At 47.3% G+C, this 26699-nt stretch overlaps 2 protein-coding genes across 2 annotated transcripts in view; both read right to left on the reverse strand.

The window, feature by feature from the left end:
• Positions 1–26699, reverse strand: part of Rpn1 (regulatory particle non-ATPase 1) — a 674509-nt gene that overhangs the window by 539117 nt on the left and 108693 nt on the right. The window lies entirely within an intron of this gene.
• The window catches only part of LOC123754114 (zinc finger protein 704), a 40096-nt gene that overhangs the window by 6617 nt on the left and 6780 nt on the right, over positions 1–26699 (reverse strand). The window contains exons 2-3 of the mRNA XM_045736308.2: positions 20822–21165; positions 7381–7457 (exon numbers count right to left, since the gene is read on the reverse strand). Coding sequence (XP_045592264.2) covers positions 7381–7457; positions 20822–21165 — 421 coding nt within the window. The remainder of the gene's footprint in view (positions 1–7380; positions 7458–20821; positions 21166–26699) is intronic.

Genomic DNA, 26699 nt, shown 5'->3' on the forward strand with positions numbered 1-26699 from the left:
ACTTTGGCATCAGTCATGTGTATGGAGTTCTTATGGGCCTACCAGGGACCACGAGCCAGAACCTGGCCCCCTCTAGAGAGGCAAGGGGAGCAATGGCCTATAGAAACCCCCGTGTAATTGGAAGCATTCTATGTTTGCCATCGACCGGGTTAGGCACCTAGAAAGGTAGGCATTCCAAAACAAACCCCTATTCTGGTGAAAATTTAAACCAAAAACCAAACGAGTGGATAGAACTCCCCAAACAAAAATGAGCAAACTAGTATAACATCATCCGTCGTCACGCTGCTGTCTGTGCAGCCCCTCCCCCTCCTGGGGAGGGGGAAGGGACAGCCCCAGACCTACCGCACCAGCGATCCACACCCCAGTTCTGAGGCTGGATGTCAAAAACATGCAAAAAAATACACAGACTGAAAAGAGGGAGGGATGCCGGGCAGCCTCCGGGACTCACCCAGAAAATGGCATTTCATTACATCCAACGCTGGTTTTCTAGGGGTGAGCCCCTACGGCTCCCCGGAGCTAACTACCCACAGAGGAAAAGAATAGGGACTTACCCAGGAGACGGTTGCTGCTCACTCCTCAACCCGAAGTCGAGACAACTGGCTGCATCTGCCGACTCAAAGCGACACAGGCCCGACCGGGCCCACGAACGTTTACAAGGTAACGAGCAGCCAGGACTTTGTTTGATTGCCAAAATCCCCGCGCCCGAATGTCAGCCCAGGACATATTGCCAAAGATGGCAGCAAAAGCTGCAAACTTGCGGACGTCATGGGCAAGGGGATAGACTGCAGGCTGGCTAGCCTTAATAACCCTGCAGACGACCTGGGAGACCCGCATCCTCGAACAGGGAAGAAGGGAAACCAGATCAACCCAAAGCGCATCCACAAACATGGAAGCCGTGGTGCGCAATTAACGGTGGAGAGCCGCAACCGGACACAAAACATGATGCACCCCCGGCCGAACCAACCAAGCATCAACAACCCAAGGGCCCCCCCAGAATGCAGCAGTCTCATTCTTCGCCAGAAAAGAAGGAGAATCCTGCAGACAAACAAACTGATCACCCTGACCAAAGGAGCAGAAACCTCTGCACCGGAGGAGAGCACGAAGCTCACCCACCCGACCCCCAGAGGCCAATACCAACAGGAAAAGAGCCTTCGAAAAACAATCTGGAACCGAGGGGGCCACAACAAAACGAGGAGAAGAAAGAAAAGAGAGCACTCTGTCCAAAGACCAGGACGGCTCAGGTGGTGCATGAGCAGGCTGGAGGTGAAACAAAGCCTGAGACAGCTTGCGAAACGGCGCAGACATGACATCAATACCGAAAGCAAGCTGAAGCGGTTCCGCCAGCGCCGCACAATACGAGGCGATAGTGTTAGCATAAGATGATGATCCTGGAACAACCAAGAGAGAGAAAGGACAACACCACCCTAACAGAAAATGAAGTACAACGACGAAAACGTAAGAAGAACCGGAAGGACCGCAAGGAAACTTCATACAGCCGCCGAGACGAAGCCCGCAGGTGGGACACTAATAAGGAAGCCACCTGATCACCATAGAGATGATGATAAACTCGAGTCAAAAATACCATACGCAAAGACTCGAGAAGAAGATCAAACCAGCCACGTGACGTACCGGGCCGATCTGCTGGAAGAGGTGGAGCGCGGAAAAACCTCCGGGTTCGGACACCGAGCAAGCAGCGCCTGAAACCACAGCTGGGCCGGCCACCAAGGGGCCAAGAGGACAACTCTTCCCTGGTAAGTCTCTAAGAGAATCAGAACCTGGAGCAACAGCTGAACTGGGGGAAAGAGGTACAGGAACCCCCACTTCGACCTGTCCTGCCAAAAGGCGTCAACCCCGACGGCCTTGCAGTCGGGAAAGGGAGCCACGTACAGGGGAAAACGCCGCGACCATGTCAACGCGAAGAGGTCCACCTCGGGGCATCTGAATGTCTGGCAAAGCCAGCGGAAGGAGTCAGCATCGACCGTCCATTCCGTGGAGAGGGGGAACAAAACGAGACTGGCCGTCAGCCAAGACGTTGCACACTCCCCGCACGTGAACTACCAGGAGAGCCAAACCCCGAGAACTCAGCAGACAAGTCACCCGAAGCGACCAGCACCAAAGAGCAAAGGACCGCATCAAACCCCCCTGGTTCAGACAATGAACCACCGGGGAGCAGTCCAAATGGAGCCAGATCGTCGACCCGTGGGTGACTCGAATCCTCCGAAGAGCAAACCACACCGCCGCGAACTCCCGCACAGTGCTGTGGGCTCAACGGGAGGACGGACCCCATCGACCCTGGCCAGCCTGGTGAGCACTGGTCACAAAGCCCCAGCTGAGAGACGACGCATTTGTGAACACATTGAGCGAGGGATCAGGTAGGCGCCAAGGCACTGAACCTCGAAAAACGCGAAGAGGAAGCCGGTGATGCAGCATCTGATGCAAAGCCCCTGGGGTCTGAACCCAGCGATCACGAGAGAGGCGGAAGGGACGTCCCCAAAGGAACCAGAACAGCCGACGAAGCCAAACCCGACTCGGCGGGTAGATCAGCATCGGGGAGTTCAGGCCAACATCCGAACACCTAAGAGACGCAGACGGGTCACCACGACCCACGTGAGGAGCGCGAAAACGCGAGGTGCCAGGTTCAAACCGAATGGAAGACAACGTTATTGTAAGAAGCATGAAGCCCCACAACAAAACCGAGCCAGTCCCTGAACCCCGGATGAACCAGGACATGCCAATAAGCATCCCGGAGGTCCAGGGACACCATCCAAGCACCCGGCTCCAACAGGAGCCAAACCTGGGATGGCGTGGTCATCTGAAAGGAGGGGCATTGAACCCAGAGGTTCACACGGGACAAGTCCAGAATGAACCACAGGTCCGTGCAGTCCCGTTTCGGGACTGGAAACAGACAGGAAACCCATCTGAGGGACGTCGTTGTTTCGACCACGCCCAGGTGAACCCACTCCAAGATGACCTGACAGACCACAGGGAAAGAAGCCTTACCGCCAGCCCCTAACCCCCCCACTGGGGGAGGGGCAACCCAATGCCACCGAAGGGCTGTGCGAAATGACCCGAAACAGCCACAAATCGTGGGACCGGGCGTGAGTGAACAGCGCAAGCCTACCCCCCCTCGCCCCGTCAATGGGGCGAACCGCGAAAGGGCCGGCACCTCTTATGAGACCCAGAACCTCGCACAGAGCAAACACCGCGCCGACCAAACGAAGGCGGGGTCCGAAGGAGGAGCCGAACCCGAACCTGACACCAGTGACCTAACACGACAAGAGGAACCCCGAGCCTTGGCACAACCCTTCCGGGAAGGCCCACCATGGAACCCCCGGAGAACCAGCAAGTCCGACATAGGACAGCAAGAAACCGAAGCAGCCTGAATAAACTGCGCAAAGGCTGAAGCCTCAAACAAGAGAGGCCAAAAAAGGGAAGACATCCTAAGAGCCAAGGCCCAAGCAGATTCCACAAAGGAGGCAAGCACCATCTGCCAGGAAGCAGAGCCGCCACATCCTGCAAGATCAGCACGAAAAGCTTCAGCAAGGCAGCCGACGAGCGAGCCGCTGAGGCCAAGGCGCCAGACCCAGGAACAGCCCCAAGTGCCCCCACATCCTCCGTGAGCCAGTCAGAAGACAGCTCCAGGAAGGAAAAGAAGCGCAAGGCCGCAACCAAAAGGTCCCGAGAGCACAAGTCCTCCGCCACCTGCACCGCCGAAAGGAGGGGAACCTGCACACGGAGCTGAACGACACCAACATCCCAGGGAAGGGCAGGAGCAAACAAGCACTCATTGAGGTGCTCAAGGTCGCCCCCCAGGAAAACCTGAAGCACCGTCGAAGCCTCCCGCCACTCAAACGTGTAGGAATGGCAGAAGGAGTGCCAAGCCTCCAAGGCAAAGACAGGACAGTCCGCCAGCCAGGACGACTCCGGAACCTCGTAACAGAGCCAGAAAGGGAACGAAGTCCCAAACTTGAAAGCCGAGGGATCCATTGCCGAGGCATAATCCGGGTCACACAGGAAGTTTGCCGCAAGGACCACCCGCACTGCAGCAGGTTGGATGCAATAAGCCAAAAACTTCCGGAAAGACGGAACCGAAGCACCAGGGGGAACACGGAACCGAACCAGGGGAGGGGCAGACACCAAATCTCACTCGTACGCAGAGGGAGGAAAAAAAACACTCCTTGTAACAGTAAGCCCCGCTCAGAGGGTAGAAAAACTCAGGTGGGGTGCAGCGGAGCCCAAGGCCCCCAAGTCAGCCCCTCCCCAGCCCCAGGGTCCTCTTCAGCAGGACCCGGGGCCGAGTCCTCCCCCCAAGCACCGACCCCACTAGACAAGGCCGGCACAGCCGTAGAAGCCGGATAGAATGAGGCTTACTGGTCAGACCCAGAGGTTTCGGCCAGGGGAGGAGACTCGAATGCCTCCGTCGCAACACCGGAAGGGGCATCCCCCGAGGTTGCCCGAGTCTCAAGACCAACTAACCCCTGCCCCGACTCCGAAATCCTCAGACGTTTCGGGGCTGGAAGCTGGGGAGGGGGACCAGAACAAACAACAGGTGGGGAAGGACTAGGAGGTGCGGACTGAACCAGGGTTGAAGCGACCCCCACCCCCAAGTCCAGGTTCCTATGAGCAAAACGGGGCAGCCGCGGGGCATCCGGGTGAGCAACCAACCTAGCACGTTGCAACAACTGAAACCTAGAATGCAATGCCTGCGCAGCCTGTACCCGAAGATTATCATCCATTGATTGGTTAAACTGAGTCACCAGCAAGCAACAATACTCACAGGACTCAGGGTCGAAAGTGTCACCGACCCAACAGGCTGCATGACGGAGGCAAAAACAGTGAGGGTCGCCCTGAGACAAGGGGACCGAACAACCCTCAAGCTCGCATGAAACGAGGGGGGAACCCGGGGTCACATCCATCGGACCCACGCGTCCCCTAGGGGATTCCCAGGGTCCTGAGCGTTTACTTGAAGAGGACTCACACTCAGGTAAACCCAGGCAGGGTACTGCTAACCAGCACCCAAAACTACCAAACAAACTGTCTAAGGCTGAACCCTAGGGATGTGTACACTCACGGAGACAAAGCAGGGGAAACCACCAAGTATCAAGGTGAGGCCAAAAACCAGTGACAAATAGGGCAGAACCCCCACCAAGGCAAAAATAAAAATAAAAACAAAACCCTGCAAGAGGACAACGTACCCCAAGGGACAGAGCCAGCCACTGTGATAGGTGACAACTAGCTGGACAGCACCCTGCGCCCCTTAGCAGTGCAAAAACTGCCTCTTACCTTAAGGTAAACTAGGGGAGACAAAACCCCCAAGTACCCAAAGAGCGGCCGAGAAACTGAGCAGTAAAACAAACACACAGAGGGAGACCCCCGAGGAACTTGTGAAAGGTAACCCCAAGCTCCAAGGGCAGTACTTACAAGGCACCTAGGGAAGGGAACCCTAGGCGCATGCAGCCCGAGTACTGAGGAATAACTCCGGGCTCTCACACCCCTGGAGTACAGCAGCCACACACAAGGCACAGGGCCGCAAAAATACTGGAGCCAGAGCACACAACCGAGCCGATAGCATCAGCCTCAAGAACTGGGGTGTGGATCGCCGGTGCGGTAGGTCTGGGGGCTGCGTAGACAGCGGCGCGATGACAGATGACGCCATACACTGCAGGCAAGTGGCACTTCAAGTCTACCAAACAACCTTCTGAGAACTGAACCCTCGGGACATGCACACTCACGGGGACCTAGCAGGGGAAAGCACCAGAAGAAGGAAGAACACTCAGTACACAGGGGACACAGGAGGCAAGAACGAAGGCAGACTCCCCCACCAGGCAGACAAACAAAAAGAAAAAAGAAAACCTCGCAAGAGGACATTGTACCCAGGTGGAACAGAGCCGGCCGCCATGATTGGTGAAAACAAGCTGCGCAGTACCCTGTGCCCCACCAGTGCAACCTGCCCCTTACCTTAAGGCAAACAAGGGAGACAGAACACCCCAACACACAAAGAGCTGAAAACCAAGCAGTAAACGGCCTAGCAGGGGCAGAACCCAAGTACTTACAGGGCACCTAGGGAAGGAAACCCTTGGCACATGCAGCCTGAGTACTGGAGAATCACTTCCGGCTCACACAGCACCTAGAAGACAGTCACCACACTCTAGGTACAGTGCTGAAACAATCACCGGAGCCGGAGCACACGACCTCAGCCTCTAGCATCAGCCGAAGAACTGATGGTGGATAGCCGGCGCTGTAGGTCTGGGGCTCCCCCTTCCCCCTTCCCCCTCCCGGGGAGAGAGTAGCTGCGCAGACAGCGGCACGGCGACGTGTGATGTCATGATCGTTTGCTCGTTTCTTTTAGGGGAGTTCTATAAACTTGTTTGGCTTGTGGTAGCAATTTTCACCAGAATAGGGGTTTGTTTTGGGACACTTACTTTTCTGGGTGCCTGACCCGGTCGATGGCAGACATAGAATGCTTCCAACCACACGGGGGTTTCTATAGGCCATTGCCCCCCTTGCCTCTCTGAGGGGGCCAGGTTCTGGCTTGTGGTCCCCGGTAGGCCCATAGAACTCCATTCACATGACTGATGCCAAAGTCTGACATTAGCATATCAGCCTGAATAAGCTCCGGGGAGCCGAAGAGGCTCCCCCCAGAAAAATAGTGAACAAGTAGATTAGTGACAAATATATTTGCGGCAATTCCTGCAATTTGAATTTCCCACGTGACCTCTCAGGGATGCTCACTGTAGGAGCGAACATGAGTAAGTAATGTTATTGTAAGTTTTCTCCGTTCCACTACAGCCAGGGTGTCTTATTTTTGTCTGTGATCAGGAATGCATTTTAACAATACAGTACAGTACTAATTAGATTTTTTCCCCCAAGCACTAGGCCCATTGTTTCCTATAACCAGGATATATAGCAAAAGGGTTAACACCTAAAATGCAATATATTGCTACAAAAATAAACACTGAAACTGTAAAAGCCAGGGCAGTAATGCAGTTTAAAATGGATCTGGAAAAGCTCCTCAGGAAGATTAGAGGATAATAATAATAATAATAATAATAATAATAATAATAATAATAATAATAATAATAATAATAATAATAATAATAATAATAATAAAAATATTTGTTATTATTATTATTTTATTTGTATACAAATTCATACATGATACAGTGGAGAATTCACAGATAATAAATGTACATTATATAAAGCCACTAATATGTAGAGTGTGGTTAATACATAAATGTCATACAGGTAATTAACAAATAAAATATAAAAGCAAATTAATAAAATTACAGTTATAATTGTTTTTTCAACTGTATATCATGTATGGAAGATTGACTGATACTTGTACTATTTATAATACTGCAAAGTATTATTATTACCTACCAAATATGCAGAGCTGCGAGGCCAGGAGCTGGAGAGGTTTGATGATGGACATCCCAGATGCTGCTTGTAGCGAGGATCTGTTATGATGATAAATTGATCATGAAGCTATTTTTAGTCATCCCAAGGAAACTTTGTGTTTATATAGGTACAGTTCATTGTAATGTATTTTAGATTATCCAAGCTGATTTGAAACTTAACTCTGGTTGAATAATCAATTTCTTTTCCGTGTCTCCAGGTTATATAACCAGAGATTAAATAATCCAGAGACCAGACCCCCTTTTATGCCATGATTTACCAGGAAATACAGAACTACTTTTCCCAGCTTGTTCTAAACTTTAAGAGAGACTCTGTATAATGAAACCACTGAGGCAAGAACCATACAAGAACCATACACCTTTCACAAGCCATGGACTCCATATTCCCAACAAGACACCTAGAAGTGAACAAATCAAATCAAATGTTTATTCAGGTAAAAGTACATACATACAAGATGAGTTACAAACATAATGTTGGAATTATAGATAAAGCTAGTACATACAATGCCTAAAGCCACTAATATGCACAGCATTTTGGGCAAGGTGTGGGAAAAAACACTTAAGACTAAAACTTAATACTAATTGAGATCAAAGCATAAATTGAGTTGAAAAAGGGAGGAAGAAAAAAAAATGGCAGAAATCAGTATTTATACAAGTTGGTCAACAAACAGTATTGTTAGAAAATAGCAAGACATGGGTTGACATTTAGGAGGTAAGGTAGGTTATCTAGAGTTTATTAGGTAGTACTTAGTTTTTCTCTTAAACTGGTTGAGAGAGGTACAGCCTTAGACGTGATTGGGAAGGTCATTCCACATTCTGGGTCCCTTGATTTGCAGAGCATTTCTAATTGGGTTAAGTCACACTCTTGGAATATCAAATAGGTATTTTGTTTCTGGTGTGGTGCTCATGGGTTCTGTTACAACCTTCTAGGAAGCGTTTTAGGTCAGGATTGACATTACAGTTCAGAATTTTAAATAATAGAGTCCCTTAAGAGGATGTGCAGTGACTTTATATCTAACATATTCAAAGATTTAAGTAACGGTGCCGAGTGCTGTCTGGGGCCAGAGTTTGTTATTGTTCTAATAGCAGATTTGTGTTGAGTAATTAGAAGACGTAGATGATTTTGGGTAGTAGAACAAACTCACTCATTAAGGGTGAGTTTGTTAGCAGTTAGCCAAAGATGGACTTTATTTAGTTCAGTATTCACTGTATCATTCAGAGTAAGATGGTTAGGACTGGAGAAAATAAAGGTTGTGTCATCAGCAAATAAAATTGGGTTGAGGTGTTAAGAGGCATTTGGAAGGTCATTAATGTAGATGAGAAAGAGGAGAGGGCCAAGTATGCTGCCTTGTGGAACACCAATGTTAATGGGCAGGGTGGGAGAAATGGAATCATTCACATAAATATACTAGAGCCTGTCACTAACGTAAGACTGAATATATGGGAGGGAGTGATGACTCCATAATGATGTAATTTAAGAAAAACGTTGTGTCTTTTTTGAAAATGGGGGGTAACATTTGGAGATTTCCAATCCAGGGGAACTATCCCTTAGTCCAGGGATTTTCTGAAAAGGAGTTTTAGTGGTATGCATAGTACATTTGCCAGTTCCTTTACGATTTTGGATTGAAATCCATCCACACCTTGGGCTTTTGAGTCTTTTAGTTTATCAATGCTCTTCCTGATTGTGTTGCATGTTATGAGTATCCCTTAATTCATTCTCTTCACCTCCTTGTATCTAATCAACCAAACAACATAACATAATCGTACGTTACATTGGTGACCCAGTGAGTGAAAAGAACACCTAGTCACAAACAAAAGGTAACTAGAACTTTGTCATGGATTTATCCACCGGGTTTCCAGTATACAACGCAGATGAACCAAAATTTTGGTTCATACAGATGGAGGCTATTTTCGACCACCATGAAATTACAACTGATACATACATATGTACAACCCCCGATATGCCTGTACCCTGCCAACACTTCCCACAGAGGCCTTCACTGTCATCTATGCCCCATCACTACACACCAGGATGTACACCACAATGAAGGCTGTTCTTCTACAGGCAGCAATAAAACACCACATTAAACAATGGGATCAACTCCTTGCTGACAAAAAGTTAGCAGACAAAATACCAGCCCAGCTTCTGCAGCATATTCAGTATGTAATGCATACTGCATCTGGCCCAGCCCCCAGCGAGATTGTGTGATCACCCTGGATACAACTCTGTCTAAAACACATTCAAGCAGCCCTATTCAGTATGGATGACGATACCCCCATTAGTACAGCTGGTTACACTGGCAGACCAGCTTTATACGACGTCTGATAACACTACGATGTTTCACCTCAGTGATACACAGCAGACTAGACACCCAACAACTCAACATCCTCCAAAACCAACATTTCTTTTGCCAGGAAGGATGTACCATGAGAATCCAGCATCAGACCCTAGACGACCACAAGGACACTGAGGAGAACTTTGTTCTTATCACCAGAGGTTCGGATACCAAGCCCACAACTATAGGGCTCCATGTTCCTGGTTGGGAAACTACTTCGGCAGGGACTGCTAACGGGCCAGTAACCCCGCCATTTCAAACACTACACTACATATCTGATGTCATAATGAAACACCGTTTCCTTGTTGACACAGGTGCAGCACCTAGTGTATTCCCTTCCCCTTCTGATCAAACCAACCTGATCTCCTGCTTTGGACTTACGTGCTGCCAAAGTTATGTCTGTCCATACGTGTGGAACCCACGCCCTGGTTCTCATTCCCAAGCAAAGACAGCATTCACCGACATAAAATGCATGCTGGTGGAATTAACCTTGCTCGCACACCCAGTGTCTGAAGCTACCAACAATCTCTCTATTTATGCTTTCAACACAGGTACTGATGCTATACTACAACAGCTCAGTAAAGGAATATGGCACCCAATTGCATTCTTTTCAGAGGGCCCGTCACCCACTGAAGAGAAGAACAGCACTTTCGATAGGAAACTGCTTGCCTTCTACGCAGCCATCCAATAATTCTGGCACTTCCCTGACGAGCAAGAATTCTACATCCTCACAGATCACTAACCCCCTCACGTATACACTGATGGACAAGGTGATTCTCACTCTCCTTGAGTAGCCCATCACCTGGGATTTATCTCCCAATTTACCTTGGATATCAGCCATGTCAAAGGGACTAACAACATTATAGCCGATGAACTCCCTCAACCCACCATAAACCAGGTCAGGCAAAACCCAGCCCAGATGGACTATTTTATTATCAGCAAGGCCCTACAGAAGACCCTGATCTGCAGCAAATATAACTCTGATGCCACTCGTAACACCCCTGGACCCCCACTTTTATCCAGAAATTATGGGCGGCCATGACAAGCATTCGGCCACCACCACCACGCCAACTGACAACACGTGCTACATATGTACTTCATGAGCGCCACACAACTGAACACATGTTAGAATCGACGTTGTCCAACGCCCTCTACAGTTCTTCACCAAAGTTCTTCACCATCGAACGCCAAGGCAAGCCGGAAAATATCTCCATCGATTGCCTAAAACCAGCACACTGTAACGTTGCCCCAGACATTCCTCCAGAAACACATTCGCTGATGATGTCATACACTTAGGGGGGACATGATCACCACATTCAAGATCCTCAAGGGAATTGACAGGGTTGATAAAGACAGGCTGTTTAACACAAGGGGCACACGCACTAGGGGACACAGGTGGAAACTGAGTGCCCAAATGAGCCACAGAGATATTAGAAAGAACTTTTTTAGTGTCAGAGTGGTTGACAAATGGAATGCATTACGCAGTGATGTGGTGGAGGCTGACTCCATACACAGTTTCAAGTGTAGATATGATAGAGCCCAATAGGCTCAGGAACCTGTACAAATTGTGAGAGGGCAAGAGACCAAAAGACACAAAAATGGAATCAGTATAGGAAGAGGCCAAACCCCCAAACATACCAACGATACAAAGATGCGAGAAACAACTATACAGCAGTAAGGAGAGAGGCAGAAAGAAATTTTGAAAAAGGGATAGCAGATAAATGTAAAACAGAACCAGGCCTATTCTACAAATTCATAAACAACAAATTGCAGGTAAAGGATAATATCCAGAGGTTGAAAATGGGAAACAGATTCATGGAAAATGAAAAGGAAATGTGTGAAACATTAAATGAAAAGTTCCAAAGTGTGTTTGTACAAAATGAAATCTTCAGAGAACCAGACACAATAAGAATTCCAGAGAACAACATAGAGCGGATAGAGGTGTCTAGAGATGAAGTGGAAAATATGCTAAAGGAGCTCGGGAAGAACAAAGCAGCTGGCCCAGATGGCGTTTCACCATGGGTTCTGAGAGAATGTGCATCTGAGCTCAGCATTCCACTTCACCTGATCTTTCGGGCATCCCTGTGTACAGGAATCGTAGCAGACGTGTGGAAACAGGCTAACATAGTTCCAATCTACAAAAGTGGCAGCAGGGAAGACCCCCTCAATTATAGACCTGTATCATTGACAAGTGTAATAGTGAAAGTATTGGAAAAGCTAATCAAAACTAAATGGGTAGAACACCTGGAGAGAAATGATATAATATCAGACAGACAGTATGGTTTTCGATCTGGAAGATCCTGTGTATCGAATTTACTCAGTTTCTATGATCGAGCCACAGAGATATTACAAGAAAGAGATGGTTGGGTTGACTGCATCTATCTGGACCTAAAAAAGGCTTTGACAGAGTTCCACATAAGAGGTTGTTCTGGAAACTGGAAAATATTGGAGGGGTGACAGGTAAGCTTCTATCATGGATGAAAAATTTTCTGACTGATAGAAAAATGAGGGCAGTAATCAGAGGCAATGTATCGGAATGGAGAAATGTCACAAGTGGAGTACCACAGGGTTCAGTTCTTGCACCAGTGATGTTTATTGTGTACATAAATGATCTACCAGTTGGTATACAGAATTATATGAACATGTTTGCTGATGATGCTAAGATAATAGGAAGGATAAGAAATTTAGATGATTGTCATGCCCTTCAAGAAGACCTGGACAAAATAAGTATATGGAGCACCACCTGGCAAATGGAATTTAATGTTAATAAATGTCATGTTATGGAATGTGGAATAGGAGAACATAGACCCCATACAACCTATATATTATGTGAGAAATCTTTAAAGAATTCTGATAAAGAAAGAGATCTAGGGGTGGTTCTAGATAGAAAACTATCACCTGAGGACCACATAAAGAATATTGTGCAAGGAGCCTATGCGATGCTTTCTAACTTCAGAATTGCATTTAAATACATGGATGGCGATATACTAAAGAAATTGTTCATGACTTTTGTTAGGCCAAAGCTAGAATATGCAGCTGTTGTGTGGTGCCCATATCTTAAGAAGCACATCAACAAACTGGAAAAGGTGCAAAGACATGCTACGAAGTGGCTCCCAGAACTGAAGGGCAAGAGCTACGAGGAGAGGTTGGAAGCATTAAACATGCCAAAACTAGAAGACAGAAGAAAAAAAAGGTGATATGATCACTACATACAAAATAGTAACAGGAATTGATAAAATCGACAGGGAAGATTTCCTGAGACCTGGCACTTCAAGAACAAGAGGTCATAGATTTAAACTAGCTAAACACAGATGCCGAAGAAATATAAGAAAATTCACCTTCGCAAATAGAGTGGTAGACGGTTGGAACAAGTTAAGTGAGAAGGTGGTGGAGGACAAGACCGTCAGTAGTTTCAAAGCGTTAGATGACAAAGAGTGCTGGGAAGACGGGACACCACGAGCGTAGCTCTCATCCTGTAACTACACTTAGGTAATTACCTGTTGATTGACAGTTGAGAGGCGGGACCAAAGAGCCAGAGATCAACCCACGCAAGCACAACTAGGTGAGTACAACTAGGTGAGTACACTTTTTGACTGCAGTTACTAGCAGCACCACCACCTGATTCTATGACGACGGATGATCTTGTGCGACCTCTCCCTCTACAACCCCAGTTAGGAGCAGCACCACCACCTGATCCTACAACAACGGATGATCCTGTGCGACCTCCCAACCTATAACGCCAGTTAGATGACATCAGCGAAGAGGAGGAAGTCAACTTCGAGGGTTATACTATGCGAGCAGGGCGTACAATGTGAGCAGGGCGTACAATGCGAGCAGGGCGTACAATGTGAGCAGGGCATACAATGTGAGCAGGGCGTACAATGCGAGCAGGGCGTACAATGTGAGCAGGGTGTAAAATGCGAGCAGGGCGTACAATGTGAGCAGGGCGTACAATTCACTGACAAACCAGGTTCCTTGATCGAGTATTTTTCCCTTCATCCCAGGGGAAAAATACATCTGGGAGGGGGGTTTGTGTAGAGAGTATATTATGCCAATAATATACCCGCACCAAACTCTCATTAGCTTAATGAGATGGATTTGTTAAGTCCCGTAATCCACCAATTACAATTAATACCTCTTCCCTAATTACAGCAACACTCTTTCCAACCTATTAGGTGAGGTGTGGTCCAATTATATAAGCAATTGAGAATCGAGTAATCATTAAAGGCTCACTATAGCCCGTGCTACATGGACATTTCGTTTTGAGTAGTTAAATCTAAAAACAACAAGTAATCATCAGTATAATTTCAACAGTGGTTCAATTAACATCAGTACAGACGCTTGAGAGTTACTAAAAACATTCAACCTCAAGAATGTAGCATTCAGTGTGTACAGTTCCAACCAACCCCAAGACGTTTCAGCTTCGACACAGAGCAGACAGCCAGACTCCGGCCGCATCGAGCTTCCACGCTCTTGTCCCGCATCGTGCTCCGTGACTCCGGCCTCACTCTGCTCTCTGCTCTGCTCCAGGCTTCGTCTTAACTTCTACAACACTGCCAACAACCGACTGATGTAACCAAGACTACTAATATCAAAACCAGTAAACTCTATGTATCTAATCAACCAAACAACGTGACAATCATTCGTTACACTGTCGTGTCTGCCACTAACTGGGGAGGGCACCCAGAAAGATAAGTGAACCAATACATACCCCTAACTCGTAAAAATTGCAACCTACGTTTGAACTGAACCAAAGAACTCCCCCTAAAACAAACAAGCAAACTGTCATCCAACTAGCACGCCAGCTTGTTAGCATTTCCACCCTTCCCCGAGGCAGAAAGACCACCTAGAGATTTCATACTGTCGCCGAGACGAAGACCACAGATGGGGCACCATCAGAGATGCAACCCAATCATCATACAAGTGGCGATACACCTGCATCAGAAAAACCAGACACGAGAAGGGAAAGAACAAGTTGAACCAGCAAGGTACCCACTGGCCCGAACTGCTGAAAGAGGAGCTGCCACAGAAAGACTCCTGGGTTCAGACACCGAGCAAACAGCACCTGAAACCAAGACTAGGCCGGCCACCATTTGAGCCAGGAGAAGCAGCCTCCCCGATAGGATTCAAGCTGAAACAGAACCCGAAGCAACAGCTGGACTGGGGGATAAAGGTACAGGAACCCCCACCGCAACCAGTCCTGCCAGAAAGCGTCTAATGCGAAGGCTTTGCAATCATAGAACGGCGCCACGTACAATGGTAGAACTCTAGGTGGACCTGTAGGTGGTGGACTTCTAGACCTGTACTTACGAGTACTGGTCTAGAGGTACGGGTCTTAGGAGTGCTGCCCGACCTTCTGACAAAGCCAAAGGAAGGAGGCGGTGTCGACCGTCCACTCCATGGAAAAGGGAATGAAGTGCGACAGACCATCTGCCAGGATGGTGGACACTCCCAGAATATGAATGGCGCAGAAAGCAAAACCCCAAGAACTTAGCAGAAGAGGTACCTGAAGCGACCAGCCCCAAAGATACACAGCCTGCATACTCCCCCCACGGTTGAGTCAATGAACCACAGGGGTGCAATCCAAATGGAGCTGGATCAGAGTGTCTCAAGGAAACTGATTCTGCTGCAATGCCAGCTACACAGCCACAAACACCCACTCTGTGCTGGGAGCCCTATGGAAGGACAGAGCCTAACGTCTCAGCCGCCCTGGTGAGCGCTGATCACAAAGCCCCAGCTGAGAGACGAGGCATCCATGAATACATCGAGCGCAGGAATGGGAAGGTGCTATGGCACTGAATCCCGAAAACCCGAAGAGAAAGCCGGTGACCCAGCAACCGACAAAGAGAGGGACACAGTCCATGAATCCCGCACAAGTCCGAACTTGAGAAGGAACCTACTTCGCCAATTCACCAGGAATCTGAACCTGACAAACTGGAAAAGAACTAGAACCCTGGCTAGCAAACATGCAGCCTGGCCGGGAGCCCACACAAACCAGCCATCAAAGGAGACTGCCAGCCAGGAAGGCACCAAAACCAACACAGAGTAGAAACCGGATGTCACCAGAGGCACAGGCCAAGGCCTCCCAAACCCCCCAAGGGGAATCCGAGAGGAAGAAAACCTCCGAAAAGATGAATCAGAGGAACCTCAGGGAAGCTCTACCTACCACATTTGCCAGCGGAAAAGATGCGCCACTTGAACGAAAGTTCATTAGTTGTTCATGTTGAATAAGTAATAATTTTTTTTTCTGAACCCTGAGTAAAGAGCTCCATCACTAAATGGCCATAAAACGAATAGGATACTGAGGGCCGGAGGCTTGGGAGCTGGACAAGCTTACAGGGCAAGGTCACTGGGCACAAAACCGGTGCCCATAAGAAGGAAAACAACTCAATGACCACAGTCTGTAAATACAAGACCGGAAGATTTTGTTTGCAGGGATATTCCTGTGCTGCTTAAGCCTATGGCTGGGCCTACTAAGTGTTACTGGTTTCTTGTTTCTATTTTATTTAGGCAGAGTATGTTCACTTCAGTAAGAAAATGTCCAAATCTGAGAAAGGTATCTGTTACCGAAGGTATCGGAGAATACTGACAGTATCTGTTCAAGGGGTTCAACCGCTGCAAACTACCTGAAGTCCATCATCGCCCAACAAAAATTTGCTATCAGAACAAAAACAAACTCTGCTTTCAGACAACACCCCCCCCCCTGTTTAAATCCATCAACATGCTAAACATAACTAGCTCCAAACATTCTCTTGTTCCATTTACATATACAAAAACCTTGTTCCTAGATGCAAATCCTGATCTGACTCTCTTCCTGGACAGATGTAATAGGACCCATTATCACCACACCAGAAATAAATCTCTCTTTGATATCCCCAGAGTCAAACTTAATCTGTGTAAAAACTCTATGCAAATAAAGGAACCTAGTCTATGGAACTCACTCCCTAACGAATGAAAAAGCTGTCCAACCTACACCTTATTCAAAAGTAACACCAAAGAGTAACTAATTTCATCCTCATTGCTTTCTACCTAGTGCTTCATACTCGCACTGTATCGTGTACTACCCAAAATATGTACCAAAGCGCTATAACTTCACCGTTGTAATCACTGCCATCATCTTGAGGTTATCTTGAGATGATTTCGGGGCTTTAGTGTCCCCTAAGAAGGAATAGAAAAACTGACTTCGGAAGCGTATCAAGTCTGTCTGAAACATGTTCCTTTGAGGAAAGCCAGAAAGAGATCCAACGTAGAAAGAGAACGCAGACACTATAAACGCAGGAAAAAAATATCGGAACTGCTTATGCAGACACGAATTTCCCGTCAAAGAAGGAATAATTTAAATAGGGAGATTGAAAAAATCGAGCGGAAATTGAAACACTCATATGAAACTGAAGAAAGGCAGTTAGAACAGAAAGCCATTCAGGAAATAAAGAAAAATCCAAAATATTTCTTCTCATATGCGAAATCAAAAGCAAAAACCACTGCCAGTATTGGACCTATTCGTACAAGTGAAGGTTCATACACGGAGGATGACAAAGAAATTAGTGAAATCCTAAAAAAGCAGTATGAGGACATGTTTAGCACTCCAATAAACAACATGAAAGTGGAAGATCCAGACAATTTCTTTATGCGGGATATTCAAACCCCTGTAAATATAACTGATATAAACACGAGCGCACTAAATTTTGAAAGAGAAATTGAAAACATGCCCATGCACTCGGCCCCAGGTCCAGACTCATGGAATTCAATATTTATAAAGAAATGCAAGGTGCCGATAGCACAGGCACTCAGTACAGTGTGGAGGAAGAGCTTGGACATGGGGGAGATACCAGATGTACTTAAAGTAGCAGACATAGCCACTCTACACAAGGGAGGGAGCAAAGCATTGGCAAAGAATTATAGACCAGTTGCACTAACATCGCACATAATAAAAGTATTTGAGAGAGTGATCAGGAGTCAGGTCACCAATTTCATGGAGACCAATGACCTTCACAACCCAGGCCAACATGGATTTCGAGCGGGAAGATCGTGCCTCTCACAGCTACTTGAGCACTACGACAAAGTCACGGAGGCATTAGAAGAAAAACAGAATGCTGATGTGATATACACGGACTTCGCAAAGGCTTTCGATAAATGTGACCATGGCATGATAACACACAAAATGAAGTCAATGGGAATAACTGGTAAAGTAGGACGCTGGATACTCAGTTTTCTGTCAAACAGGACTCAGCGAGTAACGGTCAACCATATAAAATCTAGTCCAAGTGTAGTTAAAAGCTCTGTACCTCAGGGTACAGTCCTTGCACCGCTGCTTTTCCTTATTCTCATATCAGATATAGACAAAAATACAAGTCACAACTTCGTATCATCCTTTGCAGATGACACAAAAATCAGTATGAAAATTATCTCAGCTGAAGACATTGGAAAACTTCAAGCTGATATTAATAAAGTTTTCGACTGGGCATCAGAAAATAACATGATGTTTAACAGTGATAAATTCCAGGTACTCAGATACGGTAAAAATGAGGACCTTAAACATAATACAGGGTATAAAACACAATCAAATGTACCCATAGTAGGAAAACAGCATGTAAAGGATTTGGGAATAATAATGTCTGACGACCTAACGTTTAGGGAGCATAACCAAGCAAATTTTGCGACAGCCAGAAAAATGATAGGATGGATTACGAGAACTTTCAAATCCAGGGATCCCATCACAATGGTTGTACTCTTCAAGTCACTTGTGTTGTCCCGTCTTGAGTACTGCTCAGTACTCACTTCCCCCTTCAGAGCAGGAGAGATTGCTGAAATAGAGGAAATACAGAGAACATATACGGCACGCATAGACGAGATAAAGCACCTAAATTATTGGGATCGTCTCAAAGCCCTCCAAATGTACTTACTAGAAAGAAGACGAGAGAGATATCAAATAATATACACCTGGAAGATACTGGAGGGCCAAGTACCAAATCTACACAGAAAAATAACAACGTACTGGAGTGAACGATATGGAAGAAAATGCAGAATAGAACCAGTGAAGAGCAGGGGTGCCATAGGCACAATCAGAGAACACTGTATAAACATCAGAGGTCCAGTGAAGAGCAGAGGTGCCATAGGCACAATCAGAGAACACTGTATAAACATCAGAGGCCCACGGTTGTTCAACATCCTCCCAGCAAGCATTGCCGGAACAACCGTAGACATTTTTAAGAGGAAACTAGATTTATTCCTCCAAGGAGTGCCGGACCAACCGGGCTGTGGTGGGTATGTGGGCCTGCGGGCCCCTCCAAGCAACAGCCTAGTGGACCAAACTCTCACAAGTCAAGCTTGGCCTTGGGCCGGGCTTAGGGAGTAGAAGAACTCCCAGAACCCCATCAACCAGGTATCAACCAGGTATCAACCCCGCAGCCCGGTCCTAGACCAGGCCTCCACCCCCAGGAAGCAGCCCGTGACAGCTGACTAACACCCAGGTACCTATTTTACTGCTAGGTAACAGGGGCATAGGGTGAAAGAAACTCTGCCCATTGTTTCTCGCCGGCGCCCGGGATCGAACCTGGGACCACAAGATCACAAGTCCAGCGTGCTGACCGGCTCCCCCTCATCTTACATCATGGTTATGTTGAATGCAAATTTTACTAAATGTACCTAGAAATAATCCTCAAATTATGCTACATTGTACCTGTCGATAATCATCAAATTTTACTATAATATATCTACTAATTTTCGTCAAATTTTCTTACAATGAACCTGTTAACTTTTTTAAATTTTGCTACAAATTACCTACTTAAAATTATCTGTAAGATTAAGGACCTGCCTGAAATGCTATGCGTGCTAGTGGCTGTACAAGAATGTAAAACATCAATGTTATTGTACACTCATAAACCAATGTATCTTCTTGTATACAAAAAAATAAAAAATAAATAAATAAATGCTATGTACTCTCATAAACCCATTGTACTTTCTTGTATATAAATAAATAAATAAATAAATAAATAAATAAATAAATTACATGACTATCACCTGGTGACATAACTACCACCTGTATGGGCTTTTCTTGAGAATATCTTCCCTCTATTCTTGAGAACAGCTGAATCCAGATTCATAAAGCAGTTACGCAAGCACTTACGAACGTGTATATCTTTTCTCAATTTTTTAACAGCTTTTGTTACATTTATTAACAGTTTACAAGCATAAAAACTTGCCAATCAACTGTTGTTATTGTTATAAACAGCCTCCTGGTGCTTCCGAGCTCATTAACTGTTTAATAATTCTAAACAAAGCCACCAAAGATTGAGAAAAGATGTACAGGGGCCAGATTCACGAAAGCACTTGCGCAAGCACTTACGAACCTGTACATCTTTTCTCAATCTTTGGCGGTTTTGTTTCTAATTATTAAATAGTTAATGAGCTCCGAAGCACCAGGAGGCTGTTTATGACAATAACAACAGTTGATTGGCAAGTTTTCCTGCTTGTAAACTATTTAATAAATGTAACCAAAGCCGTCAAAGATTGAGGAAAGATGTTCACGTTCGTAAGTGCTTGCGTAAGTGCTTTCGTGAATCTGGCCCCAGATTCGTAAGTGCATAAATGCTTTGGTCAGCAAGGCAGACAGCCCGCCTGCTTTCATACCTCTCACTGTATTTCCCACTTCTAAACTTCCCTTCGCTTATGCCTCTCCTTCCTCTTTACTCTCCCTTCTCCTCCAAAAAAAAAAGCTTTATGAATCCGGGAGCTCCCCTATAATCCGATGTTCACTGATCACTTTTCCAGATGATTAGATATGTAAGTATGCAGCCAAGGGGTTAACATGTAATTGTAAAATGTAATTGGTACTAATCAGGATAAATCTTTCAATACTCATTAAGATAATTATTTAATGATTTCAGGTAACTACAAGTGACATAACAATGCAACATAATCTTCAACATTTAGCTTGTATAGGTGGTATGCAAACAATTAAATGAATCCATTTTAAATCTATACCAATTATTCCATTTAAAATTTGTATCCCAGGTTTGTGTGTGGATAAGCAGAGTGAGCAATGAGGACAGTAACCATGGAGGACAGTACCTTCATGAGGTGGTCGCGCCATGTCCATGTGGCTGAGTGTTGGCGGCGAAGACACCTGGACGTACTGAGGCGGGGACTGGTGCATCGCTGCGCTGGGGGAGGCTACTCCCACAGTGTGGGAGGAGTTGGGTGTGGGTGCTGGCGTGGGTGGTGAGGAGACAAGCTTGAGGGCGGTGGGAGGAGCAGGGGGTGTGACGGCTGGTATCACACAAGACACTAGAGGCTCACAGGGGTCGACCCACGTGGCAACATTCACCTCTACTTCTGTCCAGTAAAATTCCTCCTCGTGGTCGTCATCGTCGTCACTGTCACTCTCACTGTGGTCACTGTTCACTTCCTCACGGCTGCAGGAAACAGTGTACATATAGTAGGGCTACTGAACCTTTACTTCATGTAAAGTGAAAATGGCAACAGATATGGTTGATTGCCTTACCTTGTGATATAAACAGCGGATGTGTATAGGGGTATGTGTACAGGGTATGTGTACAGGGGATGTGTACAGGGGAATGTGTACAGGGGTATGTGTACAGGGGTATGTGAACAAGGGGATGTGTACAAGGATGATGGTATGGCCCAAGGGAGGTTTGGCACAAGGGAGGTGTGGCACATGGATGGTGTGGTGGTGTACCCATATTATTGTGTAAACTTAGTTAGTAGTCTCTCTGAAAGTACTGGCATCGAAAGTAGTTTATTGAGCGTGTGGAGTAGTTTTATGAGCGTGGCAAATGGACCTGAGTTGGTGTGGCAAATGGGCCCAAGTTGGTGTGACAAATGGATCCGAGTTGGTGTGGCAAATGGGCCCAAGTTGGTGTGGCAAATGGGCCCAAGTTGGTGTGGCAAATGGGCCCAAGTTGGTGTGGCAAATGGGCCCAAGTTGGTGTGGCAAATGGATCCGAGTTGGTGTGGCAAATGGATCCGAGTTGGTGTGGCAAATGGATCCGAGTTGGTGTGGCAAATGGGCCCAAGTTGGTGTGGCAAATGGATCCGAGTTGGTGTGGCAAATGGATCCGAGTTGGTGTGGCAAATGGATCCGAGTTGGTGTGGCAAATGGATCCGAGTTGGTGTGGCAAATGGATCCGAGTTGGTGTGGCAAATGGATCCGAGTTGGTGTGGCAAATGGATCCGAGTTGGTGTGGCAAATGGATCCGAGTTGGTGTAGCAAATGGATCCGAGTTGGTGTGGCAAATGGATCCGAGTTGGTGTGGCAAATGGATCCGAGTTGGTGTAGCAAATGGATCCGAGTTGGTGTGGCAAATGGATCCGAGTTGGTGTGGCAAGTAAGTAATTATCAAAAGAAGGCACCAAACCGGGAAGGCTATGTAGCACCATCAAATGTGTGGAATAATCAGAGGGCGCTAAATATCACCAAGGATGCCAATGTGAGAACAAAAACACATAAGGCGAACGATATCAAAAGTATCTGAGTCACCAAGAATTCTATTGAGGGACAGGTGACCGCGAGGGGCGGTCGGAAAGCAAGATACAGGCTCGTCCTGGAAGTCGGGACATTCAAGAAGGACATGCACGACCGTAGGAGGGACAATACAATTAGGACAATAAGGTGCAGGGCGGCGCTCCATCAAGTGACCATGAGTTAAGCGAGTATGGCCAATACGCAACCTGGCCAGAGCCGTTTCCCATCGCCGGTTATGGTGGTAGGAGGATGACCACGAGGAAACACAACATTTAAGAGTACGTAGTTTGTTACCAGTAACAGACGACCAAGAAGCCTGCCAACGGGTAAGGATGGAGGAATGGATAACTGTGTAAAAGTCGGAATATGGAATACCTTTACGAGAGATGGGACAAGAGCGGACAGCTTCCTTGGTGGCAGCATCCGCACGCTCATTTAAAGAGACACCAATATGACTGGGAACCCAACAAAACTCAACCGACTTAAATTTACTGTGAACAAGAAACAGCCAATGCTGGATCTCGACAACTACTGGATGAACCGGATTAAAGGACCCGAGAGCCATGAGGGCACTACGAGAGTCAACAACAACTACAAAGGAAGACTGACAACAAGAAAGCAGGAGACGAAGAGCATAGAGAATAGCATAAAGCTCTGCTGTGAAGATGCTAGTCTCCGGAGGTATTAACACATATAAGTGCGATCAGGAAAAACCACAGAGTAGCCAACACCGTCCGCAGACTTAGACCCATCGGTGAAGACAAATGGAGTGGGAGTGAGAAGAAAAGTGCTAAAGGAAAAGGAGTTTGAGAACCGTAGGAGGGGTAAAAGCTTTAGTGATGCGGGTCAAGGATGTACAAAACTGTGGAAGGGGGACTCTCCACGGGGGCAAAGAAGGAACAACATGAGAAACATTAGAAATACGAACGGAAAGAGAATCCTGTAAGCGAGATAACCGGACAGAAAGAGGGAGGTGGTGAAGAGGAACAGGAACCGCAGGAGGGGTAAAAGTTAAAGCACAACAGAGGAGAGAGGAAGGATGTTGCAAGGACCGCGCAAGATAGCGAAGACAGTAGCGATCATGGTGGTCTTGGAGAGACAGGAGGCCAGTGTCAACATACAAGCTGAGGACGGGAGTCGAACGAAAGGCACCAGAACTGAGGCGCAACCCAATATGGTGCAAAGCATCAAGACGGCAAAGAGTAGAAGGAGAAGCAGACGAGTAAGCAGGGCAACCATAATCGAGCTTAGATAGGATGAGAGAGGAATGTAAAGCAAGGAGAGTGCGCCTATCCGCTCCCCAAAAAGTATGGGACAATACCCGAAGGAGGGTAAGGGCCTTAGAGCACTCAACACGGAGGTAAGAGATATGGGGAGACCAAGACAAACGAGTGTCAAGGAATAACCCTAAAAGCTTCGCAGAATCTTTGTACTCAAGGGGATGACCATAAAGTGACAAAGAGGGACGAAGAACGACCCGTTTCCGAGTAAAAGTCATGGCACAAGTCTTAGTAGTAGAGAACTTGAAGCCATGATCGGTGGCCCAAGACGACATGGCATCAATCGCAAGTTGAAGCCGGCGCTGAAGGAGAGGCGAATCATCACCCTGACAGCAAAGGGTAAGATCATCGACATAGAGAGCAGAGAAGACGCTTGAAGGAAGAGAGGAAAGAAGACCATTGAGGGCAACCAGAAAAAGAGTAGTGCTCAGAACACTACCCTGAGGCACACCTTCATATTGCTGAAAAGAGGTAGAGAGAGCGGTACCAAGTCGCACCCGAAAGGAACGACGAGAGAGGAAGCTGTGGAGAAAGAGAGATGACCACGAAGGCCACAAGAATGAAGCTGGGATAGAATATGATATCGCCAAGTGGTGTCGTAAGCCTTTTCCAGGTCAAAAAGGACGGCAACAAAAGAGGTCTTCGCAGAAGCAGTACGAATATAGACCTCCAAGTTCAAAAGGACATCTGTTGTGCTGCTGCACTTGCGGAAACCAAATTGAGAAGGGGAGAGGAGGTGATGGTGTTCCAGGAACCACATCAGACGAACGTTAACCATACGTTCAAAAGAGTTTGCAGACACAACTTGTGAGGGCAATAGGGCAAAAGTCCTTAGGGGATGTTCCCAGAGACCCTGGTTTACGAACAGGGAGGACAACGGCATCGAGCCAGTCCTCAGGGACTGACGACGACTCCCAGATCCGATTATACAGACTCAGTAAATACTGAGACGTGCACGGAGGGAGATGGCGAAGCATCTAATAATGAATACCATCGGAGCCCGCCTGCGTAGAACCGCAGAGGGCCAGGGCAGAATGAAGTTCAGAGAGAGAGAAGGGATCGTTATAGGGAAATCGAAGACGAGTGCAGAAATCTAAAGGTCGAGACTCAAGGACAGATTTATGAAGAAGGAAAGATTGGGGAAGATGAAGACCAGAGCTAACAGAAGAAAAGTGGAAACCCAGTTCGGTAGCGATCTGCAACGGGTCCGCCACAAGAGTACCATGGAGGTGAAGGACCAGTGAAAGATCGGGAACGAACTTACCCGTTATCTTGCCGATACGCTTCCAGATCTGTGGCAGAGGAGTTTCGGACATAATGGTGGAGACATAAGATGCCCAACATTCACGTTTAGCCGTACGGATGGCCCTATGGGCCACCGCACTCACCTTCCGAAAGAAAAGAAAAGAATCGGCCGTCTGCTGACGGCGGTGTCTCTTCAGGCTGCACGCTTACAGCGGACAGCCCGAGCACAGTCTGCATTCCACCAGGGAACGCACTTCCGTGGACCCCAAGAGGAAGAGCGAGGAATAGAGCAGAAGGCAGCGTCGAAGACAGTGTCATGAAAAAGGAGGAGAGAGCGAGGGAGAGGTCAGAGAGAGTAGCACTGAGGGTAAAGAGGTTCTAGTCTGCTTTCGCAAACTGCCACCTAGGGAAGGAGAAGGGAGGGCGAAAAGAGAAAAAGGTAACAAGGATGAGGGAAATGGTCACTGCCATGGAGGTCATCAAGAACCTGCCACATGAAATCTAAGTAAAGAGAAGACGAGCAAAGAGAAAGATCAAGACAGGAAAGGGTGCGAGTCCGAGAGTCCAAATGCGTGGGTTCACCAGAATTCAGAAGAGACAGAGAAGAAGAGAGGATAAACGGCTCAAGAAGGCGACCTCGGGTGTTCGTCAGAACATCACCCCAAAAGGAATGTCTACAACTGAAATCACCCAGCAGGAGCACAGGCTCCGGCAAGGAGTTCAGTAAGTGTTTCAGATCAGGAAGAGAATGTGGGACACTTGGGGGGGAGAAAAATGGAACAAACAGTGTACCATTTCCCCACAAAGATACGAGCAGCAGAACAATGGAGAGGCGAAGGAAAACAATGGAGAAGGCGACCCCGGGTGTTCGTCAGAACATCACCCCAAAGGAAATGACGACAATTGAAATCACCCAGCAGGAGCACAGGCTCCGGCAAGGAGTTCAGTAAGTGTTTCAGATCAGGAAGAGAAAGCGGGACACTCGGGGGGGGGGGGGAGATAAATGGAACAAACAGTGTACCATTTCCCCACAAAGATACGAGCAGCAGAACAATGGAGAGGCAAAGGAAAAAGTAAGGGGACAAAGGGAACATCAGAGCGAATCTAGAGAGCAGAAGAGTTAGGAGCCCCAGCAACAGCTGGAGGGGGGGGAGAGGAAGGAATAGCCACGAAAGCAACCAGGACGAGCACCAAGCATCGGCTCCTGGAGACACACACAAAGGGGTGAAAATCGCGAAATCAGACGTTGGAGTTCAAGGAAATTGGCGTAATAACCTTGAACGTTCCATTGAAGAATAGACATCGACGAGAAGAGAAAGGACAACAACAGAGAACAAGGAAGAAACAAAGGCGAAAGAGCAACATAGCACGTTAAAGAAGATCAGGGTCGGGATCAGGTTCAGCAAAGTCAGGGTTAGGGGGCATGGGTAAACTGAGCAATGACGGAGGGAAGGAAGTGGGAGAACAGACCAGAGGAGGACAGGCGGGGTCCGGAGGAGGAAACCGAGAGGAGTAGTCAAGGACAGCAGCAGGAAGAGGGGGGAGTAGAAAGAGGGGGAGCGGACCTCAGCAAGGGCAGCAACCGAGAGGGAAGCAGGGGCCAACGAAACCTTCATAGCAGGAACAGGGGGCACAACCACCGAAATGGAAGGGGAAGGAGCGATAGAGTCAGAAGTAGGGGCCGAGGAAGAAAGCGAAGCCTTCTTACCCGCCGGGGAGGAGGAAGGAGAGGAACCAGGCTTACGCTTCTGACTTAGAGACAGGTGCCCCAGCAACTATGTACTGAGCAACGGATTCCAGTGTCTCAACAGGAGAAGCTGAACGAGAGCACACACGACGGCCGGTAGGAAAGCTATGGACATCAGCCCGCACTGACAGGCGGCGGGGAGAGTCAATAGATGGAGGAGAAGGATGGGAAGGAGGATCGGAGGGAGACGAG

The sequence above is a fragment of the Procambarus clarkii genome, chromosome 6 (assembly GCF_040958095.1).
Source record: "Procambarus clarkii isolate CNS0578487 chromosome 6, FALCON_Pclarkii_2.0, whole genome shotgun sequence".
Classification (NCBI taxonomy): domain Eukaryota; kingdom Metazoa; phylum Arthropoda; class Malacostraca; order Decapoda; family Cambaridae; genus Procambarus; species Procambarus clarkii.